General features: G+C 31.6%; 1 protein-coding gene across 1 annotated transcript; it reads right to left on the bottom strand.

The window, feature by feature from the left end:
- Positions 1 to 6,457: 6,457 nt before the first annotated feature.
- Positions 6,458 to 7,287, bottom strand: LOC127129057 (protease Do-like 9). Its single transcript, XM_051058376.1, has 2 exons — positions 6,849 to 7,287; positions 6,458 to 6,754 (listed from the first exon to the last, which is right to left on the bottom strand). The coding sequence occupies exons 1-2, from the start codon at positions 7,068 to 7,070 to the stop codon at positions 6,704 to 6,706; spliced, it is 273 nt and encodes a 90-aa protein (XP_050914333.1). The 5' UTR covers positions 7,071 to 7,287; the 3' UTR covers positions 6,458 to 6,703.
- Positions 7,288 to 16,966: the final 9,679 nt, after the last annotated feature.

Raw genomic sequence — 16,966 nt, 5'->3', positions numbered from 1 at the left:
ATATAAAAATATTTGCCGAAGATATACTTTTCAACAAGTGAGAATTCGTTAACCCCTTTGAGCCTTAATGTCAGGATCCATTTGATGTTGAATTGTGAAATTGTACATAAATATTAGTTCATCATTGGTTTTTGTATGGATTCTTAAATCTTTTTCTTGAAACATTTGAACCATCAACCTTTAAATTATGGTTGGGATTTTGTCCCGTGCCATAGAAAATCGAGGAGAATTCATGTGCAATATTGGTTGTATACAAGTTAGGGAGAAAAGAGAAATAAAAAGGATAGGTTGCTAAGAATTTGAAAAAGAAAGAGAATGGTGAAAAAGAATTGAAAAAGAAATGAACTTGTTTGAAAAAAAAGTGGCAAATATTTATGCTAGAAAGTGTGATAAAAGGTGTATCATATGAACAAAGAAAAATGGTGAATGAAGTTGTGAATTATAAAGAAATTCAAAAGTGAATGCTCTTCTAGATTTTGGCAACTTTGTTTCAAAGACCTTTAGATATGACCCTTCTTTCTTAACCAAGTGTCATTACAACCCATGAAAGTCCTTTGTGATTTACTCTTTTGTGCTTTCGATATGCTTTGCTTAGATGAACGCATACGTTAATCAAGATGTTAGCAAGATTGTTTGGTGTGAGTCAGGTCTCTCAAATTTTGTCCTTTATTTATCGATGAAGATGTGTGCTAGGTGTGACTCATCATTGAGCATGTTTTATCTTAGAATTTTTGTTATAAGATTTGTGCTTAGAATTTGTTTTATGATCATGGTGTTGTTGTAGTATAGTGGTAAGCATTACTTTGCTTGTCCCCTCGAAAAATTTGAACCATTCATTTGTCTTTTCTCAAAGCTTGTTAATATTTTGATGTTGGATGTTGCTTGTTTCTTTAGGTTGGAAAGACTCTTGTTTGAGGCTAAACAAAGTTCTAAGTTGGGAAGAGTTGTTAAGGGCTAAATTGTGTTGATTAATAGTATAATTTAATGGCTCTTATTAGCTTAATTCATTGGATTTATATACCGATCCCTCAACTTTCGTGTAAATTTAGCTTTTTAGTTTAATCATGTAAATATTATGAAGATTAGTCATTTTGCATATAATTATGTAGTTTTGTTGCATTGGAGAAGCTTTGGATGCTAAAATGCAAGACAAGGGCTTGTACATGCATTTTTGAGTCAAAGGCATGCCAGGATATGGGGCTTAGTGCAGTCATAGCGCCATCCAAATTTTCAGGGCAGGAGCTTCTGCGCTTAGCATGATCTGATGTCGCTTAGCGCGACTTGTGACAGTTTTATGGGTTTTGTCATCTAGCCGCGATTAGTGCCGTCTGTGGGGCTTAGTGTAGTCTATTTTTTCTGGTTTTTATAAATACCCTCTCACTTCATTTGGAGAGGGTTAAACATCAACTTTGGGCACCAATTACACCAAAAAATTAGAGGACTTCAGAAATCTGAAAATCAGAGCTGGATACGCATTAATACTCGGGAAATCATTGTTGATGATCATTCATATCTTCTCTTTTCTTACGAAGCAAGCTACCATGATGATGTGTAGCTAAATCCTCTGTGTCCGGATTAAATGTAATTAGCTAAATTTGTATGTATTTATTTTGATCATTATTTTGTGAACATATTATGAATCAATATTGATTATATCTTTGTTTACATGTTAAATCAATGAGTTTGAATGAATATTGAGAAATATCTTCCAAGTCTTGACCTAAGATTTACATCTATCAAAAACCAAAGTCTAGAGATTGATTTGGGATTTGATATTCACATGTATCAGATCTTAAACATCATTGTTTTGTTTAATAGGTAGAGAGATCATCGATTAAACAATACATTGAGATTTCGTGTCATTGTTTAGACATAAACAATGTCGATGAGTGATACGTGATAATAGTGATTGATAATGGTGTTCACATACTAGATCAATATAATACATATCAAAATGGTTAATAAAATCTAATCCTGACATGTTTCTTTAAAATCTAATCACATCACAAAATCATGTTTCTTTAAAATCTAATCACATCACAAAATCATGTCGTAAAATTCACGTCACAACATTTGCTACGTGATTTCCACGTCACAAAATCTTGCTGCATTTCTGCTTCTCCACTACCGCATGTCAGATTTGCAGATCATGATTACATTTTTGCCACGTGAATTTAACATCACTAATATCATATTTGCGACGTGTTTTACACGACACTGATTTGAAAAATTATTTATGATTAACGACGTGTTTTCCATGACACAATTTTTCTTTTATTAATAAAGATATTTATTAATTTATTAATTACAAAATTTAATATAATTATTTATAAATTTATTTATTATGAAATTAATAATAAAAAATCATAAATTTATTTATAATAAAAAAATACTAATTTCAATTTAAAATAATTAAAAATATAAATTTATTAATTTATTAATTTTATTTACTTACTTATCTTAAAAATATATACATACTTACTTATATAAAAAAATTACTTAATAAATATATTTACTTACTCATTATATAATACTTACTTAAAATTTTTTATTAAGAAAAACCTATACTTACTTAATATATAATACCTATTTAAAAAAATACTTATTTAAAAAATTCTATTAATTAATAATATTTTTACTTACTTAATAATAGTTACTTTAATTTATAATAATAATTTACTTACTTATAATATATATTTACTTATAATAGTTACTTTAATATATAAAAATAATTTACTAAATTTAATATATAAAAATAATTTACTTATTTTTATTTAATATATAAAAGTAATTTACTTATATAAAAATATCACTTAATAAATAAATAAAAAATATATCCTGTTTAATGTATAAAAATATATTTTTGTTTAGTATATAAAAATATTACTATATTAAATTTGGAAAAATAATTTATACTATTTAATATATTCTGTTTTTTTATAACTATTTAATATATATATATATTCTGTTTAAATAGTTATTATAAAAAATAAAAAAATAAACTTTTTCTAACAAATATAAAAATATATTAACATATAAATCTAAATTTAATTGTCAAAACTCAAACAACAAAACAATCCTAACATATAAATCTAAACATTAAAACATATATATGGAGTTGTGATCGTAACTCACTGCTTCTTGATCAAATGATTTCACAATCTCCATCAGCACCTCTGTGGATGAATTTGATGAAGCAGAGTCAGAATTAGAATCGTTAGAAGAGGTGGAAATGTTGTTGTAAGCCTCCTTTACAATACAATCAAAGTCATCCTGGGTTAGAGTATCTCTACATCCTGTCACATAAAATTCCAAAGATCTTTTGTTTCGCGGGCACTCAAGGTTCTTAATGCTTTTGTATTCTCGTCACATGCATGAATAATAGTCATTGAATAAAAGAACACGGAAGCGAAAAGAGAGTATATCTGATCTTGAAGAACGAATTAAAATTCTGAAAGTTACTTTGAAGAGAGAAAGACTTTTTAAAGTGTATCTTTTGTTCTTCATTTTATTACGTTCTTGCTGACTAATAATCATTTTGCTCCTTTCAGTTCTTTTATGTCCTTGCCTATTTAAGTTTTATTCCTCAACTTTGCGGTTTTTTATATATATATATATATATATATATATATATATATATATATATATATATATATATATATATATATATATATATATAATATATATATATATATATATATATATATATATATATTTTGCTTGTAATGTTTGATTTATAAAAAATTTCTTGTATCTTTGTCATATCGTAGCATGTATTGGGGCTTTTTAGTTTATTTTGTATCTCTACGTATCTTTTAGAATAATACACTGTATTTTGCATCATAACATATTTTGCTTAAGATAGCTTAAGTATTTGTTCTACTTTTGTAATATGAATAACTGTGATTATGATTTTTCAGGCCTCTGCTGTATTGCTTCACCTAGCTGCCAATGAGAGATCCAGTAATGATAGAAATTCAAAGGTTAAGGCATGTCTCCCACTTTCCACATAATCTAAATATTGGTATTGGGAATAAAACTTACATATGTATTTTGTAAGATGTTTGATTAAATTGACTCAAAGTTTTCCTTTAACTTTTATCATTTGGAAACATATGTGTCAATCCCACCATTAAGTAGTAAATTTTATTTGACATTCTATAGACTACATGCATGCAGGTTGAAGAAGCAATCATGTAACGTACTCATAGTTCATTTAGTGTGTGGTTCGGTGAATTCGTAATTTTTGCATTTCAGTGCTATTCGGTGTACTGTTCCTTCCGCGTGTTGTTGAATATTGTTGTCGTGTGGGGATGTCTCCGCTGGAAATATCTTTATTTCTAGCACATAATCAATGTTCATTACATTAACTATGAGTGCAACTTCATCTGAGTACATTACAGTATCTATTTTGTCATTATTTATGGCTGTAAAACAATCATTCTTCAAACGTTATTCCTTGAATTGGTTTTAATTATATAATTTTTCAGTAATAACTTTTGTATTTTCTACATAACCATAATTTATATGATATAGTTTTTCTTCCAAAATTATCTTTATATATTTATTCTAAATAACCAGTAACTAAAGCAATCCTTACGAAATAAAAATTATAAAAAATATCTCAATATCATTAATCACAAAATTACAAAACTTTAACATTAAATATATTATTTTGTATCAGTATATTTACGATATATATATTCAACTACTCAATTACCAATGAGGGCACTAGTAGTTATAAATAATATTCTTGCATGTCCATCATTACATTGAAGTTGTTTACTTGTAAAATACTATAACCCAATGGTTAATAGAGTGTTTGTTTATAAGTACAAAAATTATGTCCATATCTGACAGCCAAAGCAAAGCAGGACACAAGCCTTCTATCTCTATCTCTATCTCTTGACATAAATATATGTTTAAAAAATTAACTTATTTGCACATGGTAAACGAGGCAAAAAAGAGAGCTTGTCAACCACCTTAAAGAAAGTGAAAAGACAAAACAAGAAAAAATAATTGACATAGATATTTTATAATACATAATGCAAATTTTCATAAATGCAGAAATGACAAGGATTGTCTTACACTTTATATTAAAGTAGCTGTTTATTATTTGCCTAATTGATGTTTTGATTTCTTTATTTTATCTTACTCGAATAATTAATCATTCTACTTTAAATTCAAAAATAAATTATCTTCTTCTCACATATTTTATATTTAAAATTAAAATTGTCGATATATCAATTTTTTTAAATTATATTTTTCATCTATAAAATTATACAAAAGGTTTTAATAGGACGATTTGTCTCATTTTATAAATAAAAATATGTCATTTGAAATAAATATATAATCAATTTTAAATATAAAAATAGGCCGATCAAAACCTTTGAAGTTTAAATGAATAATTAATTTTGTAAATCAAACAAATAGAGTCCTAAAAGTACTCTGTTTTCCGGCGGATTTAACTTAAAGATCCGCAGGAAATAGATTTCCTGCGGTTTTTCCTACCGTTATGGGTTCTTAGCTAAATTTTTGAAAGAAAACTATTGGGAAAACATCTGCTGGAAAATCCGCAGGAAAGAAACCACAAGTATGCCCCAGTTAATTCCGCATGAAAGCCCACAGATAAATCCGCAGCTAATAAATTAAAAAAATATGTTTGTTATTAAGATGTCATCAAAGGTCTTAGAATCTTTTCACCTTCATGATAAATTTAAAAGATTAAATTAACCTTATTTTAATATAAACAAAATATGAACATAATTAGTAGAGAACAACAACTATAAACAATCACAATACTAATAAGAATACAAACAATATGAAAAGAGTTAAAAATATGAACAATATAAGAAGGAGTTATAAGTGAAATCTTGTCCGATATTAAAAGCGTTAAAACGGAACATAGTAAAAATAAAATTTTACTATGTGAATCCAAATCATAAATATTAGTTATTTTTCAGTTGTAGCTTCTTGCCAATTTAGTCCTAACTAAGGCACACAAAAATCAACTATTTATGCTAAATACGAACATAGCAAGAGCTGAAATTGAGGAGCTAGACACCTTGATATCTAATGCAGCATAAAACAATCCTCATGCTCCCCTCCTTTTTGAACAAGCATATTGATATCTAATTTATAGCTAACCAAAATCGACTCATGCTTTTCTATTGGCTGCTGATGCTCCTGCTTGGTTGAGCTCATCCCAAGTTTCAATCCACATCACCACAAACATATAATTGCAAGGACCGAGTTTCTTGTATTCTATGAGGCACTCACATCACCAAATGGATCACTATTAAATTAACATACCTGAATAAAATATTAACACACCCACATCATATCATAAAGAAAATGTAACATTGGGCTGCAAAAACCAGAAAAAAAATTGCAAGTCCGGTTAATATCTAATAAATTAGACGAACAAAGGTGAAAATGCAAAATATAATCCATGATTGCTTACCTGTATGCATCGCTAGTATAGTATTTAGTAATAAATTGAAAAGATTCTTAGTTTAAGGATCTTATTACAAATTATTGACAAGTTTAACTTATAGTGAACTGAGAGTTACACTAGATGAAATGGAAAATCAACCACATTACTAGTATATCCGTTATTCTTCTCATAGTCCTGGATGAAATGTGTGAATAACATAACCTATATTCTCCACATCTTCATTTTTGAGAGACTGAAATGCTATCCCTACATAGTTTCCTTTACCATTAAATGCAGGTCCGCCATAGCAACATCTATCTGCAAAAAATATAAAAAAATTGATGAAGGAAAACCAGGCTACATTAAATGAACCACCACTAAATGATGAATGTAGACGATCAATAATTCGAACCTGTAAACCTAGAAGTTCTGTGGAACCATGGACGTAAGATAAAATCTCAATACGTGATACAACACTACTGGTCACAGAGATAGTGTCTCCTCCAATTGGGTAGCCCACAACAGTTACTGCATCTTGAAGGGTAGGCAAATCCCCAAACTCCACACGTGACATACTTTGCCAGAACTCGTCATCATCAACGGTTAGCATGGCTGCAAATGTAAAGGAACACATGCTTTAATAAGAATTCAGATTTTCCTTAGGATTCATATTCTGAAAATTGAATATCGCAGCAAAATCCACACGTATATCTGCGGAATTTCTGCCAGCTATAATTTTGCAGGAAATAATAATCAAAAGCACAATTAGCAGGAAAATCCGCAGGTAAAGATGGGAATTCGCTGCCCCGCAGGAAACTATATTTTATTTAGTAAAGTCGCAAAATATCCGCAGGTATAGCTGCAGATTTATTTCCACCAGAAAAAACAATGTATTTCTAGTAGTGAGAAAGAAGAAAACTGGAATTTTTTTTAATATATTTTATTTTAATTTTACTTATTAATAAAACCGAATAAATTCTTGAAGTAAACAATTGTATGCATTTGTTGAAAGCAATAAATCTAACATATATATATATATATATATATATATATATATATATATATATATATATATATATATATATATATATATATATATATATATATATATATATATATATATATATATATATATATATATAGGATTGAATCATTCTAAATAAAATTTTATCTTTTCTCCACTTTACAATTGATCTTGAAGAATTAACTAAGTCAAATAGAATATCTCTTTCTCAGCCATCGCAACATAAAAACATTGTCATTGTTGACTTTCTTTGTTTCTCATTTAACGATTTTGAAAATGTTTAGTTCCACAATATGCAACTTAAAAACAACGATGATGTGAGAATCATATTCTTGATATCTTGTCAATCATTCTCTTTGTTCAAATCTGATTCGTCCCAAGACATTTGGTGGGATCACAATGTGCATGATTTAATCCGATGAAGAAGTAACTAGTTTGTCGGATCTATGACATTGTTTTGTGTTTAATTGATGTTTTTAATTATTTATAATTTGTGGTTGATGTTTAATATGTAACATGTTGTTGAATTTCATCGATTTAATGGAGTATTTAGTAGAGTATTTTAGTGTAGAAAAGAAGAAAAAAAAGGAATCAAGCCCAAATGTCATCCTAGGCCCAAAAGTCTAAGGAAGCTGGAATAAAGCTACTTATTTTATTACCATGGAGGTCTAATCGATTAGGCACTTCGCGGCCCATAATTGATTAACTCTAATGGCTTTGCCGATTATGACCTCAATAAGCATGCACCTCCATTAATCAATCATCGTGACTTATGGAATTAACTTATCTAATCAATTATAAGGGGTAATGGTCAATTAACAACAGCCTATAAAAGGTAAACCTCTCATCTTTATTCTTCATCTCATCTTGATTTCTCTTCTTCTCTTTATTGTTTCTAGTTGTTTTATTTTTGCAAACTTGTGTGAGTTCTACTCTTTGTCTTTACCCATCATCATGGCTGTAGCGGTAAATTCATGACCATTAAGCTATGGATAAACTTAACGTCAATTAAACCAGAGTCTCCAACGCGCTTTTATTGTTTCCAAAGGAAAAGGGAAAAGTACGAACAAAATCCAAAGATAAGAAGTTTTCAAATCAAAACTAATAAAATGCCAGAGATTACAAGTAAGGGGGTTGGTTACACAAATGGAAGGTGTTAGCACCCAAAGTGTCCTAGGTACTCCCAGGGAGCCTTTTTTTATGTGTGTATGTGTTTTGGCATAAAAGGTATTTGCAATAAATAGAGTGTGGGGATGAGAAAAGAATTCATTAATTATATTTTTGTGTTTTACAAGACCTTCGGACTTGTGCCTACGTACAAACATAAAAATGAGGGATCAAAACCTCGTAGTTTGTGGTATCAATTTCAAAGTGAGTGGGTTGCTTTTTAACAAAAAATTAAGTTTGAAAGAGGCACAAAAGGCCTAAAAGAGTTTGAATGAGTGTTAGTTCTTTTTGTCTTTTGTAATTTTAAGTCAAGTATGGTTAAGTTCATTTACAAATTTGATTAAGAAAAGAGTTTGAAAATGCAATGGCATAAGGCCAAAGTTTCTAATTTGCAATAAAGAGTCTATGTTTAGAAATCACAAGAAAAGAAGATTTTGAAAAGGAGGGAGAGATTTGAAATTAAAGAAATGGGAGGAGATGAAGAGACTAATCCTAAGTAAAAATTTAAAAGTGAAGAGTTGAAAAGATCTGACCAATGTGATGCAATCCAATAGACAAGAATGTCATATAGAAACCCAATTTTCCCTTAGAGATTAGAATCAAGCAATATCAATACACAAATAGGAAGAAGAGCAAGGCATCAAATAAAGATAGTCACATCCAAGCTAGCAACTTCATGATTTCTTCATAATCTCCCATGCATCGGATGACATACTCCTTAAATGGCTCAGAATAAGGCATTAGACACAGGTTCAAAATAGCATTTACATCAAGACCATGTAGCAGATAAACTCAAAAGGGATCTCAATACTTGCTTCAGATGAAAGTTCAATTCACAATGACTGACTTCAGAAAAGTTGGCATTGGCCAAGTCCTTTTTGCATAGGGAATGTTGTCTAATTTAAGTCCAATGTCTCAGATCAAACCCAACATTCCACACAAATCCTTTTTTAGGGTTTTTGTTGTTATTATGTACATTAAAGTCAAAAGACCACAAACACAAACAAAATACACAAACAAGTATATACAATCACAATATAATCACAAGATATGGCTCAAGTGAGCAAAGTGAAAATGGAATTAAAGTAAACAAGTTAAATGGTATGAATAATGTCAAATGATAAAGACTTGAATTTAAAGTGAAAAAAGTAAATGACTTGAAATTAAAAGTTAGTCAAATGTTAGTTGATTAGAAGTTAGTATTGTTTTTGCTTTTTTTATTGTTTAAGTCATTCTTTGGAGAACACTCAACCCTCTATTCACAAGCATGGATCCTTGAACCAATACATCTTCCAAAGGAAGGAAAAAATGCCAAGTTTCCACACAATACCATGAAAGGGGGGAGACTTACAATCTTACTTACTAGAATGCTATGCTTTTGGGTCAAAATTTAGCGTTATGTTAAGCAATCGTAATTGGACTTATGTAGAAGTCACAACTATTTGAGGCCGGGCAATAGAAATTTTAGTGTTAATGCATGTTAGAGATATGGTATTATGAACCATACTCCTAAAATATACCACACTTAAAAGAAAATGGCAAGAGGGTGGATCTAATCTCATCCATACTTATGTTGATTTTGCAATCAACTAGCCTTAAAATATAGAGATATCATAGGTCAATGAAATGGATGGGCTAAAATGGGATTGAACATGAAGAGGGAGGGGAAATGAAACAAATACAAATTGGTCATGGGAGGACTTTTATCAAATTAAAATCATTCATTCATTTTGGGAGATGAAATGCATATTTCATCAATCCCCTAAATCCAATGATTTTATCCAACAAAGTCAAATCAACCTTGACCAAGGCCCAACAACAAAAGTCAAACTCAATAAGTCAATCAAAATAGCTCAACATAATTTATTTACAATTACACAATTAAAAATCAATTAAAAAATACATTAAATTAAATTATGGTTGGTCAAAATCCTAAAACCTCTTCAAAACACCAAATAAACGGCCAAGAGATTTATCATAGGTCAAACAAGGTCAAAGGACCTTGGAGAAAAAAATTCATAATTTTTGAAAACTTAAAAGTATTTTTAAACAGTGAAAAATATGCACAAAAACAATTAAATCATGAAAAATATTAATATTGATCCAAAAAATAATTTTAATTCAGAAAATGAAAGAGAAAAATATTTGAATTTTTTTGGTGAAAGTACCATATTTTTTGGATCAATATTAAAATTAATATGAATTAATGAAAATAAAGCAATTAAAACATAAATCAGAAAATACAAAAAAACGTGGACCACTTGATCTCCCTCATTAATTGAGGTGGCAGATCAAGTGGATTAGAGCGTGCTATCCATGGTTAACCTTAGTCAATGTTCCACACACGTGGTAATCAATTTGGACGCTTAAGATTAAAACAAAATAGAAGGATCATGTGGTCTGAAGACATGCCAACATATCGTCGGAGCCAGAGCTCCGGTCTTCTTCTCCAGTGGACCTCACCGGACTGGTCCACCTTCAACCATCACCAAAATAAAAAAGGAGGACATGAATTTAAAGTAAAAATGCTCAGGAGCTCGAATCTGGCCTCAATTTTACCTAACTCCAAGTATATAGAAAGATATAGGGAGTTGAATTTTGAGGATCATGATCTGAGTTGCTTCGATTTGACCTCTAAGCAACTCAATCTTGTTGCCTACGTTGGTAGGACTTCAGACAACCAAAAATCAACAAGAATAATGGAGAATTGAGTGAGAATCGAAGAGATGAAAAATTCAGAAATTCACCTTCAATGCAGGTTCAGATGGACACGATCTTGCTCTCAATTGTGCTTGGCCTTGCTTCAGATGCTTGATGGAGTGGAAATGGATCAAGGAAGAAGAATGACTCTTGGAGTTTGAATCTCAAAATAGTGGGAGATTTCAAACTCGACTTTCAATGAAAATCACCAAGCTTATCCTTTGAATGTGAGGGTTTAGGGTTGCTGATTCAAAGCTTGCGTGCTAGGGTCTATAATTCTAAGCATGGAGGGTTCTATTTAGGCCAAGTGATTGATAATTGCACACTTCTTTCAAAATTCCAAAAATAACAATTTTCCTTTGCATGGATGCATGGGCGTGTGATAGGCCCATGTAATTATGAATTCAGATCCAAAAATGAGTGTAAGCAATGCTAAAGTCATATGGAAAGGCCATGCATTCGTGTGTGAGAAATGGAACTTCAAATCTTCCAAATGGTCCTTCAACTTTAAGCCATGCGCAAGTCATTCATTCTTTGTCCAAACGGGATGAATTTAGACTTTTTGGAAAGGTTAGATCAAGAGGAACAAATTTCATGTTGAACACTTTTTCATTTGAAGTTTGGATCATGATGAATTTTGAGATGGAAGTTTGGAAAATCAAACATATCAAAAAAAATTCTAGGTATCAATCCATATGTTCACTTCTTCCACCTTGAGTAACTTTTTCTATGGACTTCAAATGAGAAATGTTCCTTCATCAAAGTTGTATCTATCTCAAAGTACTTCAAATTGGTTACAAATTTGACCTCATTTGGATTTATCATGAAGGAGTTATACATTTTAGAAGTTGAGGAAAATCACTTGTTCAATGGTATTGGCCCAAAATGACCTATAATGTTTCCTCATATCACATGCATTTAAAAGTTGAATTTTCAATTCCTCCAAACATTAAAGTTGAATTAGAGATATTGAATTTGATCATGCCACTTGAATAGCTTTCATATCATAAAAATTGAACAAGTTATGGTCTTGGAAAGTTGACCTCCAAATTAGGGTTTAGACAAAATGACCTATAATCTTTCACCATAAAAAATGACTTTCCAAGCAAAACTAGATCTTGACCTCAACATGAAAGTTGTTTGTAATGTCAGTTAGAGTAGCTTTTCTCTTGGAATCATTTTCATATGACAAAAATTGTAGGAGATAGGGTCTAGGGAACCCCAGTTTTGACTAGTTGAATTCCTCTTGTCAACCACCATGAACCAACTTGCTAGCTTGACATTCTCTTGACTTTTGGGAACCATGGAGGATCATATATGCATAGTATGATGTAATGTGAAGTATACCTTGAAATATTTGATCAATTGGTGAAGAAAAATGTTGAAGAAGTCATACAAGATACCCAAATGAATCAGGGTTTCCAAGGCAAACCAACTCCAAACTCTTGATGATTTCTTGATCAAAATAACATGTGAAGATCTTGGGGATTCATATATGATACTTAGAGCCATAGTAAACCACGTCTTGATTGAGCTCCTTGCAATGAGGGTCTTAAACCCTAGATGTGAGCTTGATAGAGCATAAGTGAACATGTGCACTACTGTTGAAATGTATATTTCGTGTCGGGTTTTTGTTATCGTATCCACAGAGATTGTAAGATATCACTGCCGTTCAATGGTTGAATTAATCTTAACTTAATGTAACAATAGGGTTTTGGTTTTAATCAAGTTATCTTGCACACAAAGTAATTAATTGCGGTAAAAGTTATGTTTTGATTAAATGAGAAATATTGTCAAAGTTAGGTTTCAATGATCACTTTGCATGTATTAGCTCGGTCAACAATCTTATAAACTCCTTTAAATGATAAATAATTTCACAAGGTCCTCTCAATGCGTTTCTCTCGAACACCCATTGTGAGTTTTGCCATTTTGATCCATTGTTTCTCTCGAACACAATCTATCAAAATGACAACCTTTTGGTTCAACCTTATGGTGAACAAAATCATTCGTTACTATCTCTAGCTAACAAACAAGTTTGGATGAAAACCTAGGTCAAGAATCGGTAAACATCTCTCGATCATAAACCAACACAAAGAGTTTTAAATAGAAACAAAGTTTTCATCATATATTTACCGTTAAAGAGTTTACATATGAGGATCCTTACATTTACACACAAAGCTAGAAATCACCTACATCTAACCTTGACAAATGGATGACTTAGCTACTCATTTTCATGGTAGCTTGGTCGGCAAGTAAGGAAAGAAGGTTGATCAACATCCAAGTCGGATAATCGAAGTTGGATGGGAATCCACCTTCTTTTTGTGGAAGATGGTTGCTAGATGAAGAGAAATGAAAAACTAGGGCATAAAAGCTCCCAAAACAATGCTGCAAAAATATCTAGAAAAAGTACAGAAATGGAAAAGTTGGTAAAAATGAGGTATGGTGCTCAAAAGTGGCACCTGCTACTTATAGACCTCAGCTGGTCTGTCATGTTCGCTAGGCGAGCAGAATGGCTCGCCTAGCGAGGGTCTAAAATGGGCACAAAAGGCCCATGCGCTCAGAGAAAACAGGGTCTTGGTGAACTGTCATGTTCGCCTAGCGAACATACCTTCGCCTAGCGAAGGGCACGCTTCAACCTCGCCCCAGCGAGGTTGAGAGGTTTTGCTACTGGAATGCTCGCTGGGGACTCGCTAGAGCTTCGCCTAGCGAGTGAGTGCTGGCTGCGTTTTTCACCAAAACAGAATGAACTCGCTACCACATTCGCCTTGAGCTCGCCTAGCGAATTAATTTGCTAATTTACTGGAGCTTTTTGCCAGGAGCTCGCCTAGCGAACCAAAAGCTTCGCCACAGCCTCGCCTAGCGAGCAGGCAGATGAAATGCTTGTATTCTTTGGTTCCTTTGCCAATTCTCTTGTGTCTTTATTATCAATTAATTCATGCCTTTCCTGCACAATAACACACATATCAAAGGCACCAAGCTTGTTTATCAATGTAATGCATTCCATGTAAAACAAATGTGGTTTTGACAATTTTAGCAAGGAAAAAGAGTGAAAGATGCCCACATATGATAGCTCAAATAAGCACTTTTGGGCATCTAACAACTACCTACAGAAGAGTTAAACTATACAATGTCATATTTTTGGTATTTTGGTTAGTAAATAATAAAAAAACAAAGTATGATACAATCAAATGATGCTTGGTGGTCTCTCCCAATGCAAACCCAATGGATGAGGGGTAAGGATGATACCAAGGTGTGATCCCAATGCTAATGCATATGATGAGAAATAGCATGAGGGATCTTAGGGTCAAAATTGGGATCTTACAATGGCACCAAAGAGAGTCAACAACATCAACCAACTATTTAACTCAAATATAATTGTACAAGCCTAATACCAAGACTTCTCCTATAATTTTTGCAAACTTGCTAGATCTTTGTACAAGCCTAATACCAAGACTTCTCCTACAATTTTCTAACAACAATAAAGAAGCATGTCACTTCCTTAATTTCACAAATACACCAACAACCAGTGGTGGAGCCAGATAAAAAAATTTGGGATGGCCGCTAACGTAAAATAAAGATTATAAATAAAATGTAAATAGTATTTTAAATAAAACATTAAAGTTAAAATAAATACAAAGTTAGTTATTAAAAATTTAAATTACATGACTTAAAACTACCTTAAAGTAATGCTTTACGCGTTCCGAGTGACTTGAAATCATCAATAATTGACTCCGAACTAATGCTTGCACTAATCTCCCTTTCAATATATACTGTCATGCTATCTCCAAGAAACCCATCATCCATCTTGTTTCTCAACTTAGTCTTAATAACTTTCATTTCTGAAAAAGACCTCTCAGTTGTGGCCGTAGAAACGGGAAGAGTCATGATAAGACGAAGTAGTCTATCAATCAAGAAGTAAGTTTCAGCATGTCCAGATGCAACCAAACATGAACATAGTTCTTGAATAGTTGATAAATTATTCAATTTTGATGCTTGACGAGCAACAAATAGAAAATGTTGGAGTTGAAATTGCAAATTATTCTTCTCTTGATCACTAAAATCCATAGGATAATATTTTTCAACTAAAGAACAAATAGTATCAATGCTAAAAGCTTTATATCCATCCTTAGGAGATAAAGAACAAGAAAGAGTTAACAAATCCATTGCCTGCTCACTGAATCTGCTATTCAACTCTTGTAACTGTTTGTCAATGGTAGTGAAAAAGATTTCAACTTTAAAGTAATGTTGAATTGTGACTTGATTCTCTTCAAGACGGGAGCGTCCAAATCTTGTTGTTGAATGAACATCATTAAGATCAGGAATTTCAATACCATGCTTTTCACAAAAAGATACCACTTTAGTAAACAATATATCCCAACCATTTTCTCTCAAACCTTGAATAAGATGTTTTGTTGAACGAACCAAGTTCATAGCATTAACTACATCTTGGTTTTTTTTGTAAGGCTTGACAAAGAATATCTGTTATTCCCATGATTTCTTTCATCAAGTGCAAAATAAATATAAAATCAAATGCCTTCAAGTAATTGTAACAACTATCTGCATCCCCACGTGTAGCATAACTCCCTTTATCTTTTGCAATTTTTTAAAAAACTAAACAAGTTGCTTCATACATGTTTATCAAGCTAGAAATTGAATCGTAATGTGATCCCCAATGAGTATCTCCAGCTCGTTTCAATGTACCAACTTGATTTTCACCTTTACCAGTTATAATCTCATTAATCTCTAACAAATAAGCAATTTCTTCTAATTGGGCAGCTTGTAACTCATCATGACGCTTTGTAGAAGAACAAATAACATTCACAACAAAGATCAGCTTCTCAAAAAATTTATGAATAGGTTTGACTTCTCTTGATGATGTAACTAATGCAAGTTGCAATCGATGAGCAAAACAATGAACATAGTATGCATAAGGACAATCCTTCATAAAGAGGGCTTGTAAACCATTCCATTCTCCTCTCATATTGCTAGCACCATCACACCCTTGACCACGAATGTTAGAAACATCAAGGTTATGTCGAGAAAGTATATCACATATTGCTTCCTTAAGAGTTAAAGATGTGGTGTCTTTAACATGTGCCACATCAAAAAATCTCTCTTGTATTAAACCAACTTTATCAACAAATCTTAATACAAGAGCCATTTGTTCCTTTTTTGAATCATCACGAGCTTCATCAACAACGATACAAAATTTGGAATCACCAATTTCCTCACGAATACTCTTTTTCACCCTACTAGAAAGAATTTGCAAGAGCTCTTTTTGAATTTGATGTGAAGTATACTTGCAATTTTGTGGAGCATTTTCCAACACAACTTTTGCAACTTCATCATTGTAGGATGCTAAAAGTTTCAATAACTCAAGAAAGTTACCTTGATTTCTTGATTTGCTACTTTCGTCGTGACCCCTAAAAGCACAAGCTTGTAGTGTTAACCAACGAACAGTGTCAATTGAAGTCTTGAGTCGTAACCGATTATTCATTCTTTGACTTGAACTTTGCACTTGAATAACATTTCTAATATGACCATCTTGATTCAACAAGTCTTGACAAGCTTTCATTGCATTGTTGTGTGGTGAGCAAAGATCCTTCCCTATGTGTTTAAGAAAGGAACAATGTTTTCCA

The sequence above is a fragment of the Lathyrus oleraceus genome, chromosome 3, assembly GCF_024323335.1.
Source record: "Lathyrus oleraceus cultivar Zhongwan6 chromosome 3, CAAS_Psat_ZW6_1.0, whole genome shotgun sequence".
Classification (NCBI taxonomy): domain Eukaryota; kingdom Viridiplantae; phylum Streptophyta; class Magnoliopsida; order Fabales; family Fabaceae; genus Lathyrus; species Lathyrus oleraceus.
The sequence above is the reverse complement of the archived record's forward strand: the minus strand, read 5'-3'. Positions and strand labels throughout refer to the sequence as shown.